General features: G+C 38.2%; 1 protein-coding gene across 4 annotated transcripts in view; it reads left to right on the top strand.

Moving 5' to 3' along the window:
* sptbn5 (spectrin, beta, non-erythrocytic 5) overlaps positions 1–18,343 on the top strand; it is a 44,513-nt gene that overhangs the window by 9,113 nt on the left and 17,057 nt on the right. For 3 of the 4 annotated variants that reach the window (XM_051133457.1, XM_051133456.1, XM_051133458.1), the window contains exons 7-41: positions 522–1,156; positions 3,104–3,242; positions 3,366–3,589; positions 3,683–3,836; positions 4,053–4,253; positions 4,377–4,583; positions 4,731–4,875; positions 4,976–5,112; positions 5,225–5,428; positions 5,518–5,670; positions 5,800–5,930; positions 6,016–6,267; positions 6,441–6,728; positions 6,799–7,036; positions 7,592–7,731; positions 7,849–7,948; positions 8,086–8,256; positions 8,347–8,511; positions 8,691–8,917; positions 9,779–9,965; positions 10,100–10,300; positions 10,385–10,498; positions 10,579–10,736; positions 10,831–10,963; positions 12,841–12,986; positions 13,145–13,259; positions 13,351–13,461; positions 15,861–16,040; positions 16,156–16,359; positions 16,485–16,634; positions 16,812–16,916; positions 17,019–17,210; positions 17,304–17,459; positions 17,557–17,748; positions 17,865–17,960. In XM_051133457.1, coding sequence (XP_050989414.1) covers positions 522–1,156; positions 3,104–3,242; positions 3,366–3,589; positions 3,683–3,836; positions 4,053–4,253; positions 4,377–4,583; positions 4,731–4,875; positions 4,976–5,112; positions 5,225–5,428; positions 5,518–5,670; positions 5,800–5,930; positions 6,016–6,267; positions 6,441–6,728; positions 6,799–7,036; positions 7,592–7,731; positions 7,849–7,948; positions 8,086–8,256; positions 8,347–8,511; positions 8,691–8,917; positions 9,779–9,965; positions 10,100–10,300; positions 10,385–10,498; positions 10,579–10,736; positions 10,831–10,963; positions 12,841–12,986; positions 13,145–13,259; positions 13,351–13,461; positions 15,861–16,040; positions 16,156–16,359; positions 16,485–16,634; positions 16,812–16,916; positions 17,019–17,210; positions 17,304–17,459; positions 17,557–17,748; positions 17,865–17,960 — 6,351 coding nt within the window. Of the gene's footprint in view, positions 1–134; positions 352–521; positions 1,157–3,103; positions 3,243–3,365; positions 3,590–3,682; positions 3,837–4,052; positions 4,254–4,376; positions 4,584–4,730; positions 4,876–4,975; positions 5,113–5,224; positions 5,429–5,517; positions 5,671–5,799; positions 5,931–6,015; positions 6,268–6,440; positions 6,729–6,798; positions 7,037–7,591; positions 7,732–7,848; positions 7,949–8,085; positions 8,257–8,346; positions 8,512–8,690; positions 8,918–9,778; positions 9,966–10,099; positions 10,301–10,384; positions 10,499–10,578; positions 10,737–10,830; positions 10,964–12,840; positions 12,987–13,144; positions 13,260–13,350; positions 13,462–15,860; positions 16,041–16,155; positions 16,360–16,484; positions 16,635–16,811; positions 16,917–17,018; positions 17,211–17,303; positions 17,460–17,556; positions 17,749–17,864; positions 17,961–18,343 lie in introns of those variants that run through there. The other variant, XM_051133459.1, reaches the window with a different exon arrangement.

Raw genomic sequence — 18,343 nt, 5'->3', positions numbered from 1 at the left:
ACGACACTTTCACTCACCGCCATGTCCACAAGTGTGAATAGAAATAGCGGTATGTGTTGACTGGGTCACAGCTGTGGAGTAGTGTTAGCTGTCACAAAAGTGTATTAAACAATGACAGACAGATCTCGTTGGATGGATGGATAGATGGGACGGAGATAAGCCCGGCCAGGCTCTGAGATGTCAAGACTCTGAGTTCATTTATGGTAAGACTAGCAGCTCTCAGGTGTGACGCTGTTGGGACACTAGATGACAATGGCTTTCAGTGGCTATTTCAGCAGTCAGTGGCTGCGATGGCAGAACATGAGACAAACAATTATTGAGCCGCAGAGGAGTGTTCCTGAAGTGGGACAGGTGTGTATTCAGTAGATAGATGTCAGTGTAGCTGCTGAACAAAAACATGCTCCCAAATCACCCATCCTTTAAAGAAATACATGCTTGCTAACATGTTTTTAAAACCAGGATGTTGCTTAATGTTTAATACTGACCTACTGTGCTTCAACATACTTTATTTCTGCCTGCAGATTGTTGACCTTCTGAAAGAGCTGGATGATATGAAGCGCATGTATGAGAGCATGGTGTCTGACTTACTACGCTGGATCAAGACCATGATAATGGAGCTCAACGACCGTTCTTTCCCCAACTCCCTGCGAGAAATGCAGCATCTGGTTTCTGCCTTCAAGAAATACCGCACTATTGAGAAACCACCCAAGTACCAGGAGCGAGGGGCTATCGAGGCCCACCTCTTCAACTTGCGAACCAAGCTGAGAGCAAACAACCAGTGGGACTATATTCCACCGGAAGGCAAGACCTTGGGGGATATCGAAAGGAGCTGGACTTTGCTAGAGCGAGCAGAACACCAGCGAGAGAGGGCCCTCCAGGGTGCACTGATGAGGCTGGAGCAGCTGGAACAGTTGGCCCAAAAGTTTGGGCGTAAGGCTACGCTGAGGGAGAGCTACCTGGAGGACACTCTGCAACTGATCCAACAACAAGACCTGGGAGGGCTGCAGAGACTGGAGGAGGCTGAGACAGCGGCTCGCAAACTAGAGGCCCTGGGAACCGATGTGCTGGCTCGTGAACCGCGTTTCCGAGCTTTAAGTAAGATGGCTGCTGTTATTGAAAAAGAGAACTACCACAGCAAGACACAAGTGACTCGCAGGTGAGGGGACAAAGAATAGCAGGTAGTTCATAAACACTTAATACAAACTCTAACACGGGCTATAGCTGTTTTTCATGTCCTGTTATAATATGTGACTCTGGACCACAAAACCAGTCATAAGGGTAAGTTTTTTGAAATTAAGATTTATACATAATCTGGAATCTGAATAAACATGTTTTCAATTGATGTATGGTTTGTTAGGATGGGATAATATTTGACCGAGATACAACTATTTGAAAATCTAGAATCTGAGGGTGCAAAAGAAATCCAAATATTGCGAAAATTGCCTTTAAAGTTGTCCAAATGAAGTTCTTAGCCATGCATATTTCTAATAAAAAAATTAGGTTTTGATATATTTAAAGTAGGAAATTTACAAAATATCTTTATGGAACATGATGATTTTTGGCATAAAAGAAAAAACAATAATTTTGACCCATACCATATTTTTGGCTATTGCTACAAATTTACCCATGCTACTTAAGACTGGTTTTGTGGTCCAGGGTCACATATAGAGAAAAAGACAATAAATAAAGTTTTAGTAAAAACATTTCCGCTAATGCTAGCTCTATAAAACATAATTTCCTATTTGTGCTGTTGTTTTTGGTTCTTAGTGATGATTTTTTATTTTAATACTGGGCTGTTGCAGCAATGTACCGGTGCTTGACTTTTATTTAATGTAAAATGCTTATAGCATTTTAGATATGACTAATCTTGAGGTAAACTAGATTTTTCAACATTTGTTGATCCTTATGCTGTGTGCACACCAAATGCAAAGCGAATATTCTCATTGCGTTATCGCTCTAGATTACTCACAGAATGTTTTTCGTGTCACTCACGTGAATAAAATCATTGCATAATGCTTTTCTCTGTTTTCTGATACAACTGAACGTGTCAATAAGTCCTTGGCTGATTGGCTTGCGTGACAAACATCATACGATATCGTGTGTTTGCCGTAATTAACCCTTAGAAAACATCTTGAATGACAGGGGATCTGACCAAGGTTGCCAGGATTTCACAACAAAACCTGCCCAATTGCTACTCAAAACTAGCCCAAAAGTAGCCAAATTGCGTTTTGAGGGGGGGTCCCCTGTTTAAATTCGGGGGGTAAAATACACATATTTTGGCGGGGTTCCCCTAGTCAAAATTACCATTCCAGGGGCTAAATATTACGTTACTGGAGTCACTTCAACCCGTGGACGTAAAAAACAAGGCCCAATTCCAACCGCGGACTTGGCAACACTGGATCTGACCAGTCATAACACCAAATCCGCCATTTTGTCTGACAAACCAATCAGACATGAGGGTATATTAATTTGGGTGGACTTAAACTTGAAAAATTGTGTATAGTAATGTCTTTCCGCAGTTGGAATACATGTTCTAATGTTCATTCATGTTTATTTCAAGTAAATAAAAGACCATTGGTTCACGTGTCGATTGATCTAATAAGGCAGTACAGTGATCTGTCACAACACACAAAGAGCCACAAAGCAGTATTTATTGTTTGAATTTCTTTAAAAAATGACATTTTAAAGCTGAAACCTTGTTTAATACTAAAAGTAACCTGCTCTGTCTTGAATGTTGTCAGTTTCCTCTTGTTCTGCAGTGTATTTTTCACTGCGTAAGAACATGATGTTTAGTGTGAGAGCGGCACTGTTTTTGGACACAGCAATAGTAACTAAGGAGGGCAGGTTTTTGCGAAGGGTCAATTGCACCACCCAATTTGTGTAATCTGCGATGCCCGGTGTGAATTTGCATCAATTCGTGTCTTTGCATTGACTTTGAAATTCGTTTTTAGTGTGCACACATCATTAGGAATGTGGATGTTGAAAATCACTTCTCATTAATTAAGTAAAAAAAACATTTTATCGGTGTGGAAACATTACCTAATAGTAGATAATATGTGCATATTATCTTATGAATGTTTCATTACTATCTTATACATGACAGGAACGACAATATCATGAACCAATGGCAAACTTTGCAGCAGCTTCTGCAGCAGCAGAGAGAACATGCTGGAGATGCTGTGAACACATTTGCTGTTCTCAGAGATATTGAGTTAATATCTGTGGACCTAAGGGAATTACAGGTGAGTCAAATTTCCAAAATATATCTAAATATATAATGTGCTTTTAACTACAGATATTACCACTGAGCTTTATGAACTTTATGAACAAATTATCACTTGAGAATAAACTACGTTCTTTCCTAGGCCCAGGTAGATTCCTCTGACATAGGAAAACAGCTGCCAGAGGTGGTAGTCCTACTGCAAAAACAGGACTTACTAGACACTCAAATCATCTCACTTGGAGAAAGCCTGAATGCCATTAGCAGTAGTGCCTTAAAGGTTAAACACAAAGGTGCCACAAAAGTTGAGAGAGGAGTTAAAGATCTTAACAGCCAGTACAACTCTTTACTGGTTCGCAACAAGAACAGGTAAACTCTTTAAGCCCTTCAAATTGTACTTTGTGGACATTTATAAGACATATACTGTACATCAATCACATGATCTTTTTTTGTGAAAAAAAGGAGAAAAGCTCTGGAGGGACAGCTGAAGCTCTTTGAATTTTTCTATGATTGTGAAGAAGTAGAAGCATGGATCTATGAGAAGTGGGTTCTCTTACAGGCAGCATCTCTGGGGAGAGACCTCAGTCAAATTCAGCAAGCAATTCAGAAACACAAGGTATGTGGCCATCAGATACTACATGATAAGATACAAAATTGAAGTACTGAAGAAAGCCATTACTGCATACATTTTTAGATCTATTTCAAAACAGTTATATGCGTACTGATGCTCTTTTAAGCACTTCTATAATGGAGAACAGACTTATGTTGCTTAACCTCAGTGTGACTGGATCAGAACTGCTAAGATTAGCAAAAATCACTATGTATGTTGCAGGCTTTAGAGGCAGAGATTCAGTCACAGGAATCTCTGTGCTCTGGAGTTTTATCCAGAGGCCAAGAGCTGTGCAGGGGGAGACACACCAACGAGAGAGACATCCAAAAGTGGATTCGGACTCTTCAAAAACAATGGCAGCAACTTAAAGACCAAGTCACCATCCGAAAAAACAGGCTGCATGCAGCCAATGTCATCAAACAGGTAGAAACCAGGCTTGGCTATGTTTAGGCTCCTTCTGGGAGGAAAGTGAGAATTTATGAGAGTTACATCAAGCAGTGGTTGGGATAAAAATGCATTGTAAATGCCATTCCTCCTTTCCATCAGTATTTTGCAGATGTTACCGAAGCCAGCTCGTGGCTTGATGACCGCAAACCACTTCTAACTGATGAGGATTATGGAAAGGATGAGGCCAGCACTACTGCTCTGCTCCAGCGTCACCAAAGACTGGAGAAAGAAATGGAAGCATATGCCTCAGAAGTTAAACGACTGGGTGAGCAGGCCAAGAGTGCTGCCCAACTTGCTCCTCTTACTGTGAGTCACAACCAAAATAACCCATTATGTACAAAAGTTATTACAAATATTACAAGAAATACAAATTATTTTGTAATGCAATTACAGCACTTACTGTATAATTTAATGGATACAGATTCAATGATACATTTTTTAAATCAATTTAAGACTGAAATCCAGCAGAGTAGAATGGTCCACTACAGTGATTCATCAGATGGTGAAGATGGGAAGGATAAAAAAGCTGACAAAGGAGGAAAAGTCCTCAGCAAGGTTGTACCACAGGAACAAGCAATGATTAGGTTCAGATTCAGAGGTACCCAGCATCCTTTAGTGCTAAAAAATGATAAATGCTACTGGTCTGGTTTGTGTGTACAGTGAACCAGTTTCTCTTCTCATCCTGACCATTTTTCCAGGTCCTATAGTAAACTGGGACAGAGGAGAAATATTGACAATTGTCAGCAGGGAAAAAGATGATAGGTTTCTTCTTCGAGACAACAAAGGAAATGAGCAGCTAGTATCTCCCACATACATCAAAGAGATGCCATCTTCTGTAAGACTCTTGAAAATCTACTTGAGTTTCAAATCTTATTAGTAATAACACTCCTCTGTAAATTGCATCTACTAGACAGCTTTTGCTTGTATTTTGATGCATTTAAATGCAGAACGCACCACCTGAAACTGCGAATGGAGAAGCTGAGAGTCCCAAAAAGAAAGTGAGCCGACCTCGCCGCACTCGTTCTATGCGGCGTGGCACAGCTGAAATATCTAGCTCATCGCTGCCCGACCCACACTTCCAAAAAGACACAATAGAAAGCACACAAAGCAGTCTGGAACAAGATTTCAACAGCCTTTATAATTTAGCACAGGTGAGTATTCAAGTTTCACCTCTATTCTTTACCATTTTAGATGATTTTAAACATTTTCCAGGCATTAAAATAGCATTTTCTCCCACCAGTCAAAAAATAAGATCCTGGATGATACTGCACAACTACATAGGTTCTTTAATGCCTGTGAGGAGTTTGAGTCCTGGATGGGAGACAAGGAGAATGTCCTCAACACTTTTGGCTCCAACTCCAACAACTTAGAGGTTGTACAAGCCAAATATGAGGTCAGTTCGCCAAGCATAACATTCAGAGCCTTAAAGTTGCTTGAAAAAGAATCTCCAATAGATATACTTGTGTACTTTGTTGGTATTTTGATTGAAAAACTTTCACTTCCTTCTCAATGTCACACACAGAACTTTCTTACCGAACTAGCCAGTGGTAGAAAGCAGCTCGATGACATTACCAAGCTTGGAGAGGAGCTTGTGAAAAAACAGCACAGCAAGAAAAAAGAAATTCAGCTCAGACTTGGAATCGTTACCCGCAGGTATGAAGGTTAAAATCTGCACTGGTGCAACCGTACCGTCCCACCATGCTATTTTGTCCTTAAAGAGTTTTTTTCATGTGACCAGGTGGGAACACATTCAAGAACTAAAGGATGAGATGGCTCATGAGCTGCTTAGCTCTGCTGATGTGAAGTCGTTCCTGCAGACCTGCCAGGAAGTCCAGGCTCAGCTCCAGGATAGGCTAGTTCAGCTTGACACACCTGATGTGGGAAGCTCATCATCAGCCCTACAGACTGAGGAACAAAGACAAGCTCAAGCTGAGAGGGACATAGAAGCCTTGGAAAGGAAAATAGAATACCTTAAAAGTGTTGCCAAGATGTAGGTTTGCTACAAAATTATTGCAGTACCACTTCTTTTTGATGATATGTTTATAGTTTCTAACCTTGGCACAGCTAACCATCATTACACTAACTAACAGGAGAATGTCCAGTGTTATGTATAAAGTTGTAAAACTAAATCAATCTTCATTGTTCTCTCTGTTGACTGTACAGGAAACAAGATTGTAGTCCTGCAGAGAGCGCTGCTATCATGGAAGAAGTACGTGCTTTGGAGGACCTGCTGCGGCAGTTGAAAGCCCAAGCTATTCAGAGACAACGTATGCTTGAGGAAGCCCGACGCTTGCAACGCTTTCAGAAAGAGACCAGAGACCTGTTGTTATGGGGCGAGGCAACAAAAGAGCACCTTCTGGAAGACGACACTGGATCTGATGTAGCATCTGCTCAAGCCCTGCTCAAGGAGCACCTTGATCTCAAGCAAGAGATTGAGCTTCAGAGAGCAAAGTTAGTTGTGTTTGGTCTTGATCTTGTAATTCTTACTTAGTTCCTATAATTGACGTTAACATTATTTCAGATTGAAAGATATGGAGAAGCTGGGTCAATCTCTGGCATCTGGAGACAAAGGAGCTAAAGATGTTCACCAGACACTCTCTAAGTTGGATAATGAGTGGAGCCAGCTGGATAAACTGTGGTCTAGCCGCAACAGAAGGCTTGAGCAAGCACTGGAGTTTCAAAAGCTGAATATGGAAGCAGATCGCATAGAGGCCACCATTTCTGGTCATGAAGCCAGACTGAAAGTCAAAGACTTGGGGGTAAATGAAAGAGATGATACTGTGACATTTAATTTCTTCTATTATTTTAATATATTCGTTAAATGTCAAGTTCTGTCATGAAACTCTAAATGGCAAGGCTTAAACTACTTGCCCACCTGACTGGTTTATGTTGCATACGCAGCCAATGAGCTTACTGCTTTACTTTTAAATGGTTGGTTAGCATTCACTAGAGCACTTTCAGTTACTCTGAAACCCTCCACCTCCCCAGCTCCACCTGTATAGATCTGCTACAACTTATTATATATGCTACTTTTGCAGCAGCAGTATGTCTTAAATACTCACAAGCAGCGTATTGTATTGGCAGTAGCAAGTTCCTGTACTTGATTTTGCAGCAGGAGCAGCAATAATTTACAACAACAGCAATTCAGCAGCGTAACAGATCTATTCTGCCAAGACCAAATACATTAACATTGTCAGGTCCATTACCATGCTAAAATCTTTTGAGAGTTGTCATGATAGAAGTTAATTAATTTTATGTCTCTAAGCACATTTTTGTCAAAATTTGTAAAAATGTAATGCATAATTTCTATACAGGACTCTGTGGACAGCGTTCACAGTTTGCTGGGCCGACAAGAAGAGCTTGAGGCTTTGCTTGAGGCACTAGAACGATCCATTAACCTCTTTCAAGACAAGAGCCAGGAGCTCATCAGCAAACGTAACTTTGCCGCCAAAGAGTAAGTATAGTCTTTTACTTGTTTTAACATTATAATTAATTTGATTACTAAATAATTATAATTGCTTGTTTCTTAGTGCTATTATCTTAATTAACTCTGGCATTTACCCTTTTCCAGAATTCAAGAGCGATCAAAGGTCATTCAAGATCGATTCAAGAAGCTGAAAGAAAGTTGTAAATTAAGAAGGCTTGATTTACTTGCTTCACAAAAGTACCAGGTAGACCTTCAGTTTATGTTTTGAAGAGCTATAGCATGATTTATAAATAATGGAAGTTCAAATGTGTTAGTAGGTATATATCAAAGAAAGTTGTCTAAACTACTACAGTGCTTTAAAATACATTTTTCGTTGCATAGGAATTTTTAAGAGATGCAGAAGAGGTGCTGTTGTGGATAGAGGAGAAGTTTGAGATTGCTGAAGACGAATCGTACAGAGATCCAACCAACATCCTTCGCAAGCTCAAAAAACACGAGGCGGCTGAAAAAGAGATGCAGGCCAATCAAGTCCGCATAGACCGACTGACTGAGGTACAGCACCACATCAGATGTATTGTTTACTCTTCTAAGTACTTTGCCATGATTTTGTTTTATTTTGATTACTGGATTTCATGTGGTTAGACTGGAGAGGAAATGCTAGGAGAGGATCACTACAACAGCCAGAGCATACAGAGAAAGACTCGAGAGGTACGCAAAAGGTGGACCGAACTCCAGAAGAAGATGGCAGAAAGAGGGGACAAACTACGACAGGCTGGCCAGCAAGAGCAACTCATGGAGCTGCTTCAGGTACTTAAACTCAAGCTCTACTTCTACTTCTACTTTTGAATACTTCAGAATATTTTTAGATTTATTATTGAAATGTAAGCAGAATAAATTTCTATCTGAGTAGTTTTTAAATCTGTGCTTATGTAAATTGGTGTCAGTGTATCAAATCAGTTGAAATTTACACATCTGCACATTTTCAGGATGCAAAACTGAAGATTGAGGCAATTGAAAGGATGTTACAGAATGCAATCAGGGGTCATGACCTTCGTTCAAGCAGACAGCTCCTGAAGGAGCACAAGCAGCTCGAGGAGGAGGCTCAAGAACTTGCAGAAAAAATCAACTCCATTGTCACCCGTGCCAAACACCTGGCAACCAACCATTTTGACTCTCAACGCATTCTCAGGGAGACTGACACTTACCTGAAACTGTTAGTACTCGTTTTTCTTCAAAACTTACTTGCAATGAATTCCCTGTTTTGGGGAAACAATAGCTAATAAATTAATAATCATTTATACATTACCAGTCAAAAGTTTGTGAACAGTAATATTTTTAATGTTTTTTTAAAAAAATCTCCAACAAGCTCCAACCTACACCTGCTTAATAGTTTCTAGTAATCCTGAAGACCTTGATTAGTTGGATCAGGTGTGTTTGATTAGGGTTGGAGCATCCTTGCTTCATGTTGACTAAACTTAAATTTTTAAGGCAGCAAGAATGCTTACTTTTCTAAGCTGAAACAGTTTTTGTGTAAAAGTATTTATTTCTGTAATTTCTTTCCCAAAAATTATACTGTCTCCTTTTGAATGGTATAGTGTATAACATTACGAAAGTCTTTTTATTTCAGATAAATGCTGATCTTTGTATCTTTCTATCCATCAAGGAATCCTGAAAAAAATTACTCAACTGTTTTAAATATTGATTTAATTTAATAATAGTAATAAAAATGTTTCTTAAACAGCAAATCAGCATATTAGAATAATTTCTGTAGTATCATGTGACACTGAAGACTGGAGTAATGATGCTGAAAATTAAGCTTTGATCACAGGAAAATATTATATTTTAAAATATATATTCAAATAGAAAACAGTTATTTTATATAGTAAATATATTTCACAATATTACTGCTTTTGCTTTTTTGGATCAAATAAATGCAGGCTTGGTGAGCAGAAGATAATTTTTGAAAAAACATTTAAAAACTTTTGACTGGTAGTGTATGTATATGAAGGGTGAATCAGTACAAAAGCGTTGCTTTATCTACATGCTTTAAGATGCCTTCTGTTTTATTTGCCAGATTTAAGTCTCTACAGAAACCTTTGGATCATCGCAGGAGCCAGTTAGAGGCAGATGTGGCTCTATATAGCTTTTACCATGATGTAGACCTAGAGCTAAACTGGATATCAGAGCATCACCCTGTAGCTGATACTACAAACTATGAAAGATCTCTTGCAGGGGCAGTTAGCCTGCTTCAGAAACACAAGGTGCGATTAGATTTGAGCGTATGAATACAACAAATAGTTTTAATAACTTTAAACAAATGACTGTACATTTCTTTGTACAGTTCCAGAGTCAAGTTGTATTCATTGTAACTGTTAAATCTTTCAAAATCCTCCAGGACCTGCAGGCAGAGGTAAATGCCCACAGCCAGTACTTAAAACGAGTCCTGGACAGAGGACGAGCCATGGCACGGTCCAATCAGTGGAATGGACAGGAAGTACAGGAAAGGTGTGAGGAACTGAGTGCAGAATGGGAGGATTTAGAAGAGATGTGTGAGAAACGGTCTGGCGAACTTAACAAGGCAGTTACACGGGAGCAGGTAAAAGTGTAGGAGTGTTTGCAGTTTTTTTGGTCCAGTAATTATTCAAACCATTAGTGTTAACGTTTTGGTCCTGTTGGACAGATTTTGCTTGACTGCACTGAGCTAGAGACCCTTCTGTCAGAAACATCAGCTTTGGTCAGCACTGATTATGGCAAGACTGAATTAGCTACTCAGAGTCTAATAAAGCAGCACGAGGTGAGTAATCTTTGGCTTGTACTAATGCAATAGCTTAAGGTTTTAACATGTTAACAGCACGTACTGGTTTGTTTCTTCAGGCAGTGGAGGGGCAGATTGAGGTACTTGCTGCTCAAGTAGATGAACTCAAGTCAAACGTTAAGCAAGCTGTACGTGTGTGGGGTTTAGAGGAGCTGAACAAGCCCTGCAACCACATTAAATCTAAGCTAAATGAGGTTCAGCACTCAGCAAAAGTCAGGTAAAATAAAAATCAGTTGATAAACCTGCATAACAGAAGTACACACCCTCATGTTGGTTTGCCTTGTTAAAACAAACATATGTCATTACAACAGAGAGCAGAGGCTGCGAGAGACTTTACACCTGCATGAATTTAAGCGTGAGTCTGCCGAATTGGACGAATGGATTGCTCAGCAGAGACAGATTGCTGCCTCTAATGACTTAGGGAGTGATTATGAAAACGCACTGGTGAGACCATCTTTTGCAGACTACCTGCCCAATGATTTGTCATTGTCCAGTTTATTTACCTTCAAACTACTTTGCACTGTACTTCAGGGTTGGATCAAGAAATTTTAAAAGAAAAAAAAATGAACTAAAGGTATTTTAGTGTGGTGATAGTTATAATAGGTTAGGATGATAATTAACATAACACAATTTTTAAAACATTTACTAAATTTGGTACTACTTTTTCATTTTTGGGTCAGAAATTGAGAGACTTATTACAATACAGTTTTAATAGTTGCATTAATTCAGTATTGGGTATAAGAATGATACACTGTCAACTTAAGTGAATAATTTCCAAATAATATCTTATGCCTATTAATATTTTATCTTTTTATGGCTTTAGTGCAGTGACAATATAAATATAACAGCTAATTTTTACAATCTGTTGTCTTCACACTTATTTTCTCATACAGTGCCTTGCGAAAGTATTCATACCCCATTTTTTCCCCCACATTTTGTTATGTTGCAGCCTTATTTTAAACTGCTAAAGTATTTTTCCCCCACATCAGTCTACACATCCATACACAATAATGACAAAGCACAAACAGGTTTATAACAACTTAGCAAATTTATTAGAAACAAAAAACTGAAATTGTTCCATTGCATAAGTATTCATACCCTTTTTCGGGACACTTAAAATTAACTCAGGAGCATTCATATCAATTGTAAATGTTACTACACTTTGAGTGGAGTTACATTGTGATAAAAATTCACTTGAATGGGTATGATTTGGAAAAGCGCACACCTCTCAGAAAAGGTTTAACAGCTAAAAAATGCATATCAGAGCAAAAATCCAACACTGAGGTTAAAAAGACTGCCTGTAGAGCTCAGAGACAGGACTGCGTCATAGATTTGGGGAAGAGTTCAGAAAAAAATCTGCTACACTGAAGGTTCACAGAACGCTGTAGCCTCCATTATCCATAATGGAAAAAGTTTGGAACAACAAGGACTCTTCTTAGAGCTGGCCTCCTGGCCAAACTGATCAGCTGATGGAGAAGATCCTTTGTTTATTTTGGTGACCAAGAAACTGATGATCACTCTAGTTGAGCTCCATGATCATATATGCAGTTAGGTGAAACTTACAGAAGGACAAATATCACTGCAACACACCACCAATCTGGTATTAATGGCGGTGTGGCCAAACTCAATCCTCTCCTCAGTGAAAACACATTAAAAGCCGACTTGGAATTTGCAAAAAAGGCACCTAAAGGGACTGTGAGAAACAAGATTCTATGGTCTGATGAACTTCAATTTCAAGCATTATGTTTGAAAGAAACCAAACAATGGCTCATCACCTGCAGCGTACCATCCCAAAAGTAAAGTGTGCTGGTAGCTGCCTCATGCTGTGGGGCTGTTTTTAGCAGCTGCAGCCCGGGCTTGAACCCATTCAAACATTTCTTGAGAAACCTGAAAATGTACTGAATCAAGGGTATGAATACTTATGCAATGTACTTATTTCAGTGTTTTATTTTTAATAAGTTTGAAAAGTTGTCACAAATCTATTATGTGCTTTGTCATTATGGTGTATGGAGTGTATAAGGATGGGAAAAAACTAATTTTAAGCAGTTTACCATAAGGCTGCAACATAAAACGTGAAAAAATTAAGAGGTATGAATACACAAGGCAGTATATATTTGGTATATTTTTTATTTAATTGTCAATTCAAACATATTATTTGACCCTAGAGATGATCATATTTTCGGGTCCTTGGCATTGAAATATTTGAAATCTTCTTATTTCTTAATATTCTTAAAATTTTAATATGATTCATAAAGTTAATCCCGTATCAGATATGCATGTTGTCTGTGATCACGATCTAAGCACCTCTTGTTTTATGACAGCAACTGTGTGGGAGATTTGAGGTATTCTTAAAGCAGCTGGAGGTGGGACTTGAGAGGATGCACACCTGTGAACAGTTGGCTGACAAACTCATCAAAAGTAATCATCCTGAGAGCCGCTTCATCCGAGAAACACAGAATCAACTCAGGTAACGGCTGATAAGGAAAACAGATTATAAACAAAATATTACAAACTAATAAGTAATCATATTTATGTCAAATAAAACCTGTGTATACAGTTACATGACTTTACAATCTACAGGTACCATTTGCAATTCATACTTACATTAAGTCTATTTTATGACAGAGAATCATGGGAAGAGCTGCAGGATTTATCCAAGGGTCGTAAAGAAAAGCTACGAAAATCTGAGGAATGCCACAAGTTCTACAAAGACTTGACTGATGCACTAAGAAACATAAAGGTATCCAGTCCAACTGTGCTTTAAAGTCATGCTAATGAATAATATAATAAACATATTAGCCCTGGTGCTCACGTTACATATCTTGTAACAGGAAAGGAACAAAAGCATTCCTGATGACATAGCTAAAGATCTGAAAGGAGTGCAGTCACAGCTACGGAAACATGAAGCTCTTGTACATGAGCTGGCTGGAACAGAGCAACAGGTATGAAGTGAGAGCATTACAGGTGTGTTGAACTGGTAAAATGGCGATTATCTTGAATTTACAGTAACGTTATACCGACACCTAATGGCTGGCATGGATTCTTTTGCGCAAAGGGAAAAATGATCCGTTATTACCGTTAAGTTATTGTTTAAGTTACAATAACTATCCACTACCATTTCGCTAATGTAGTTTTGTATTATAATTATTTTATATAGCCCTATATAGACTATAGTTTTTGGAGAACAGCAACGTGTGGTTAAAAGCTGGTTATCAGTCTCTTATGGAGTGTTATAAAAACGATCTGGCTATGAGTAAAAAGTAATGACTCGGTTATGTCGCTTTGAGCTCATGTCACTCGGATTTCTGCTTGTAAGTGACGTTTTTTAATTTATTTTGCTGGTTTATTTCGTGTCTTTAAGGATTTCATAAATGTTCGCCTCGTCTTAACTATTCATCCGTCTGTGCCGCTGAGTAAGTGCTGGAAAAGCTTGGTAACTTAGTCAATTTACGATTTACCTGATTCAGTGACATCTCTCCTTTGTCCAAAATACTGAAATACTACAACTGGTGAATTATTCTTTGACACAAAATGATAATTTTCTCCGTATTCGTCCTCTCTTCTCCTTTTTGTGCCGTTACTTCGCGCCACAAAGCTTTACCCGCCCTGTGGTCTGATTGGTCGCATTGTGGTGAAAACATTTTAGATCTTATGTGCGTTATAACTAAAAATTATAAATGGAAGGATTTTATAGTAATTACTTAGCAAATAAGTAAATAAATAAAGGGTTTAAGAAGTAATTACTCAGAAAATAAGTAAATAAATAATTAATTTAGAAATGTTCACTGCAAACTCGCTCTCTCAGCCCTGACAGCACACATACATCATCGAGACATCGATGTGACGTCTGCATCTACGTCTGCAAGACGCATTTTTTATAGTGTTGATTGCTCATCTGCAATACGTCTATAGGACATTTTCTATCAGATGTCAAATAGACTTTTAGAAAATGTCTTTAAGATGTTTATGATTTAGAATGTATGTAGGATAATGAGTGGGGTAAGATAAGCCATTTTTTACTTATGTGGTCCACAAGATAAGGGAAAATGGGGCAGAAGTACAATGAAAGTATATAAAGTAATTTCAGGATGTTTCCTATTGTTTTAAATTATCAGAATGTATCTATGACAAAGGGTTCTAACATTATGGCTTCTTATAAAAGAAAAGTGTTCCTGTGGCTCAATTTGCCCCAGGTTAGGGGTATGTTGACCCGAGTCAGTGAGTAAAATAAACCATCTGGGTGAAAACTGACCATCTGACTGAATTTGATTCAAACCCATGTGAAATTTAGATATTTATAAAGATAATTTACCTCTTTTAAAAATTAACTTAATAATCCGATTTTATTTTACAAACAGTCATATTTCTTTTCTTAAAGCTAACTTAAACAAAATAAAACCAATTAAATTAAGTTTAATTTTTTTAATCCTTAATTGTTTGCATTTCCGAAACAATATGTTGAACACCAAAGTTCACAACGTTCACAAAAAGACTAAACACATAGTTTGTTGAGTAAAATGAAATAAAATTTGAATTAGAATGAGGGAATAAATGTAATTGAAACATATTAGTCATAAGATTCTTGTCATGGTAGTTTTTCAGGTGGAAAGATATATTTGATTATAATGTGATGAAAAGCATATTCTGGTTCTCAGAGAAGGTTTTGGTGCACTTGTCCCTATAAAATAAATTACACAAATAATATGTATATATATGATAAACTAAACCAGCTGCTTAATCTCACATTAATCTCAATACCAGTTTATACTTCAGAGATTTAACTTAACTGCCTTATGGTGGGGTGAGTTAAAGTGTTGGCTCAACTTACCCCACAGCATTTGGCTCACTTTGCCCCATAGCTGGCATTTTGGAAAAAAACTAGCTAATATTTAGCTAAATGATTTGCATGGTTTTATATGTTGCTAAATCACCTATATGTATCATAAATATTTTTAGCCCTGGATTAATTTGCTTTGACGTAACAGCCATTACATCTGTTATGCTAAAATTTTACTTTAACAACAGTTTATAAAGTAAATGGGTGCCTTCCACTCTTCCCATGTGTTTCTCCTTTTCACAGTCTGACAGAAATGATGTGTGATTCCAAAATACATGGTCACATGAAAAAAAGTAAAAGTGTACAGTTGCCAAGATACAGGGGGTGGGTCAACTTACCCACTGGCTCAACTTACCCCACTCTCCCCCTACAATGTTTTAAAGGCATTTATTAAATGTTTGTACACAGCAGATGCTTTCTAGATGAAGCGATCTTTAACAGACATCATGCAGACGTATGTGTGCTATCTGGGAGGCTGATTATACGTTATGATTTTTTTTATAGCTGCAGGAGCTGTTAGACGGAACCGACGACATTCTGGACATGTGCTCTCCTGAGCTGAAGGAGAGGTTGCAGGAGCTGCAGCAGGAGGTGGTGGAGAGCTGGGAAAGTCTCCGTATGCACATGGAGCAGAGGGAGGAGGAGCTGCGGGCAGCTAAGGGCCGCTACATGTTCCTCAACACGGTACGCTACACTCACAGCACTTTGAAATTAAATTATTTAGTGGAAAATTCAAAAACAGTAGAAAATATTGGTTTAAAACCTTTTCTTGATCATTTTAAATTGCTTTATTCTCCAGGCACAGGACTACTCCCTCTGGTGCTCGCAGGTGCTGAGTGGGATGAAGGCAGAGGAATCCATCCGAGATGTTGCCACCTGCGATTTGCAGTTGTTCCAACACCAGCAGCTATGGGCTGAGATTGTGGCACGTGAGGAGACGTATGCTCAGGCCGTATCCATGGGCCAGAACCTACTAGAGCATGACATACCTAATGCTAAAGAGGTGAGAAACTCACATTTTTCTGAAACTACAATATTGCAAACTGTAAAGCAGTTTATTAAACTGACATAAATATAAATGCTAAATACATAACAAATGTATGTTTAAACATCCTGTGTGGCCATCAGATCAAGGAAAAACTGAAAGCTCTGCAAGAAGAGAAAGAGAAGCTTTCTGACAACTGGCAGTCCAAGCAGAAATGGCTGGAGAACACATATCTGGAGCAGGTGTTTTATAGAGACACTGAGTACATGGAAAAGATCTCTAACTCCCAAGAGGTTAGTGCTCCTATAAATTACCAGGAGAACATGTAAGAAATATCTAGTCTGGTGACCTCTAAAAATAAATATCCATTTAGTATTAGATGGTTCACAAGTTTACAGGCTTGTTTCAGAATTAGGTTTTGTAGTTAGACATTTATAATTTTAAGACTAATAACATCTGTTTCTTTGCAGATCCAGTTGAAGAACAGTGATTTGGGAACAACAGTGGATAATGTTGAAACTTTGATCAAACGACATGAAGCCTTTGAAAAACTTCTTAATTCTCAGGAAGACAAGGTGGGTTGGTCTTCAGGCTACAGTATGGCCTAGAGCATCAAACCCATTACATTTTTTTTTAGAAAAAGTATAGATGAATGAATATCTTATCATGTCATGTAGATGGTGGCTCTTCAGGAGTCAGCAGAACGCTTAAAGACAGAAGGTTTGAAGCGAGAAAAAAGCAGCAACATTAAGAACAAACTGAAAGCTCTCCAGGAGAGAAGAGAACGCATCAAAGATCTGTCGGATAAACGTAGTGAGGATCTTGAGATCTCAAAGCTTCTCTGTATTTTCAACCGAGATGTTTCTGAGGTACAGTACTTGTCATTTCCGGTTCAGGTGACCTTTAAAGAAGAGAAACAAACAAATTAATTGGTTGGTTTGTGATGGTTATTTGTATTTTAGCAAGAGGAATGGATCACAGACCGTATGAATAAAATACAAGAAGACTCCAAAATGGACATGAGCAACCTTCAGACTAAAATGAAGATATTGCAGAAACATCAAGTGTTTGAAGCAGAGATTCTGGCCCATGGAAAGATCATTGAATCTGTTCAGCAGGTAAGCCGCTGTACCAAATTGACAAGTTGGTCCAGTAGTTATTTGTTCTTCTTTTGGTCTTCATAAATATATTGAACATAATTTGTCACATCAAAAGGCTGGAAATGAGCTGGTGAACATGCGTCACCCAAAATCGAAGGAGATAAAGCAGACCGTCTCTGCGCTGATCTCACATTGGGAGGCTCTGAAGCAAGCAGTTGCAGTCCGTGGAAAAGCTCTTGAGGATAACCGTGATTTTCTCGAGTTCCTGCAAAAAGTGGAACAGGTTGAAGTTTGGATTAGGCAGAAGGTAAACACATGAGGCCATCCCATAACGAACTGTTGAAAACATGCCTTGATATAAACTACTGGTGCAACCAGAATTAATATTTGGTTTCACTGAACCTTGTTTTTGTTTCTGTATAGGAGGTGATGATAAATGTTGGTGATGTTGGAGAGGATTATGAACATGGTCAGCAGCTGCTAAAGAAGCTCAGTGAATTCAGAGGCTCAGGTTCTGGAGTAAGTTTGGTGTTTGGTGTGGTATAGAAAATGCAAACCTAACAAAGTAAAACACACACTACCAATCAAAAGTTTTTGAACAGTAAGATTTTTAATGTTTTTTAAGTAATCTCTTCTGCTCACCAAGCCTGCATTTATTTGATCCAAAGTACAGCAAAAACAGTAACATTTTGAAATATTTTTCTATTTAAATTAATGGTTTTCTATTTTAATATATTTAAAAATATAAAATATATATATATATATATATATATTCTATTTCAGATCGGTGCTTTTCTTCTGAACTTTCTATTCATCAAAGAAACCTGAAAAATTTTACTCAGCTGTTTTCAACATAACAGTAATAATAATAAATGTTTTTGAGCAGCAAATCAGAATATTAA

The sequence above is a fragment of the Labeo rohita genome, chromosome 17, assembly GCF_022985175.1.
Source record: "Labeo rohita strain BAU-BD-2019 chromosome 17, IGBB_LRoh.1.0, whole genome shotgun sequence".
Classification (NCBI taxonomy): Eukaryota; Metazoa; Chordata; class Actinopteri; order Cypriniformes; family Cyprinidae; genus Labeo; species Labeo rohita.
This window is presented reverse-complemented; position numbering and strand designations above follow the sequence as displayed.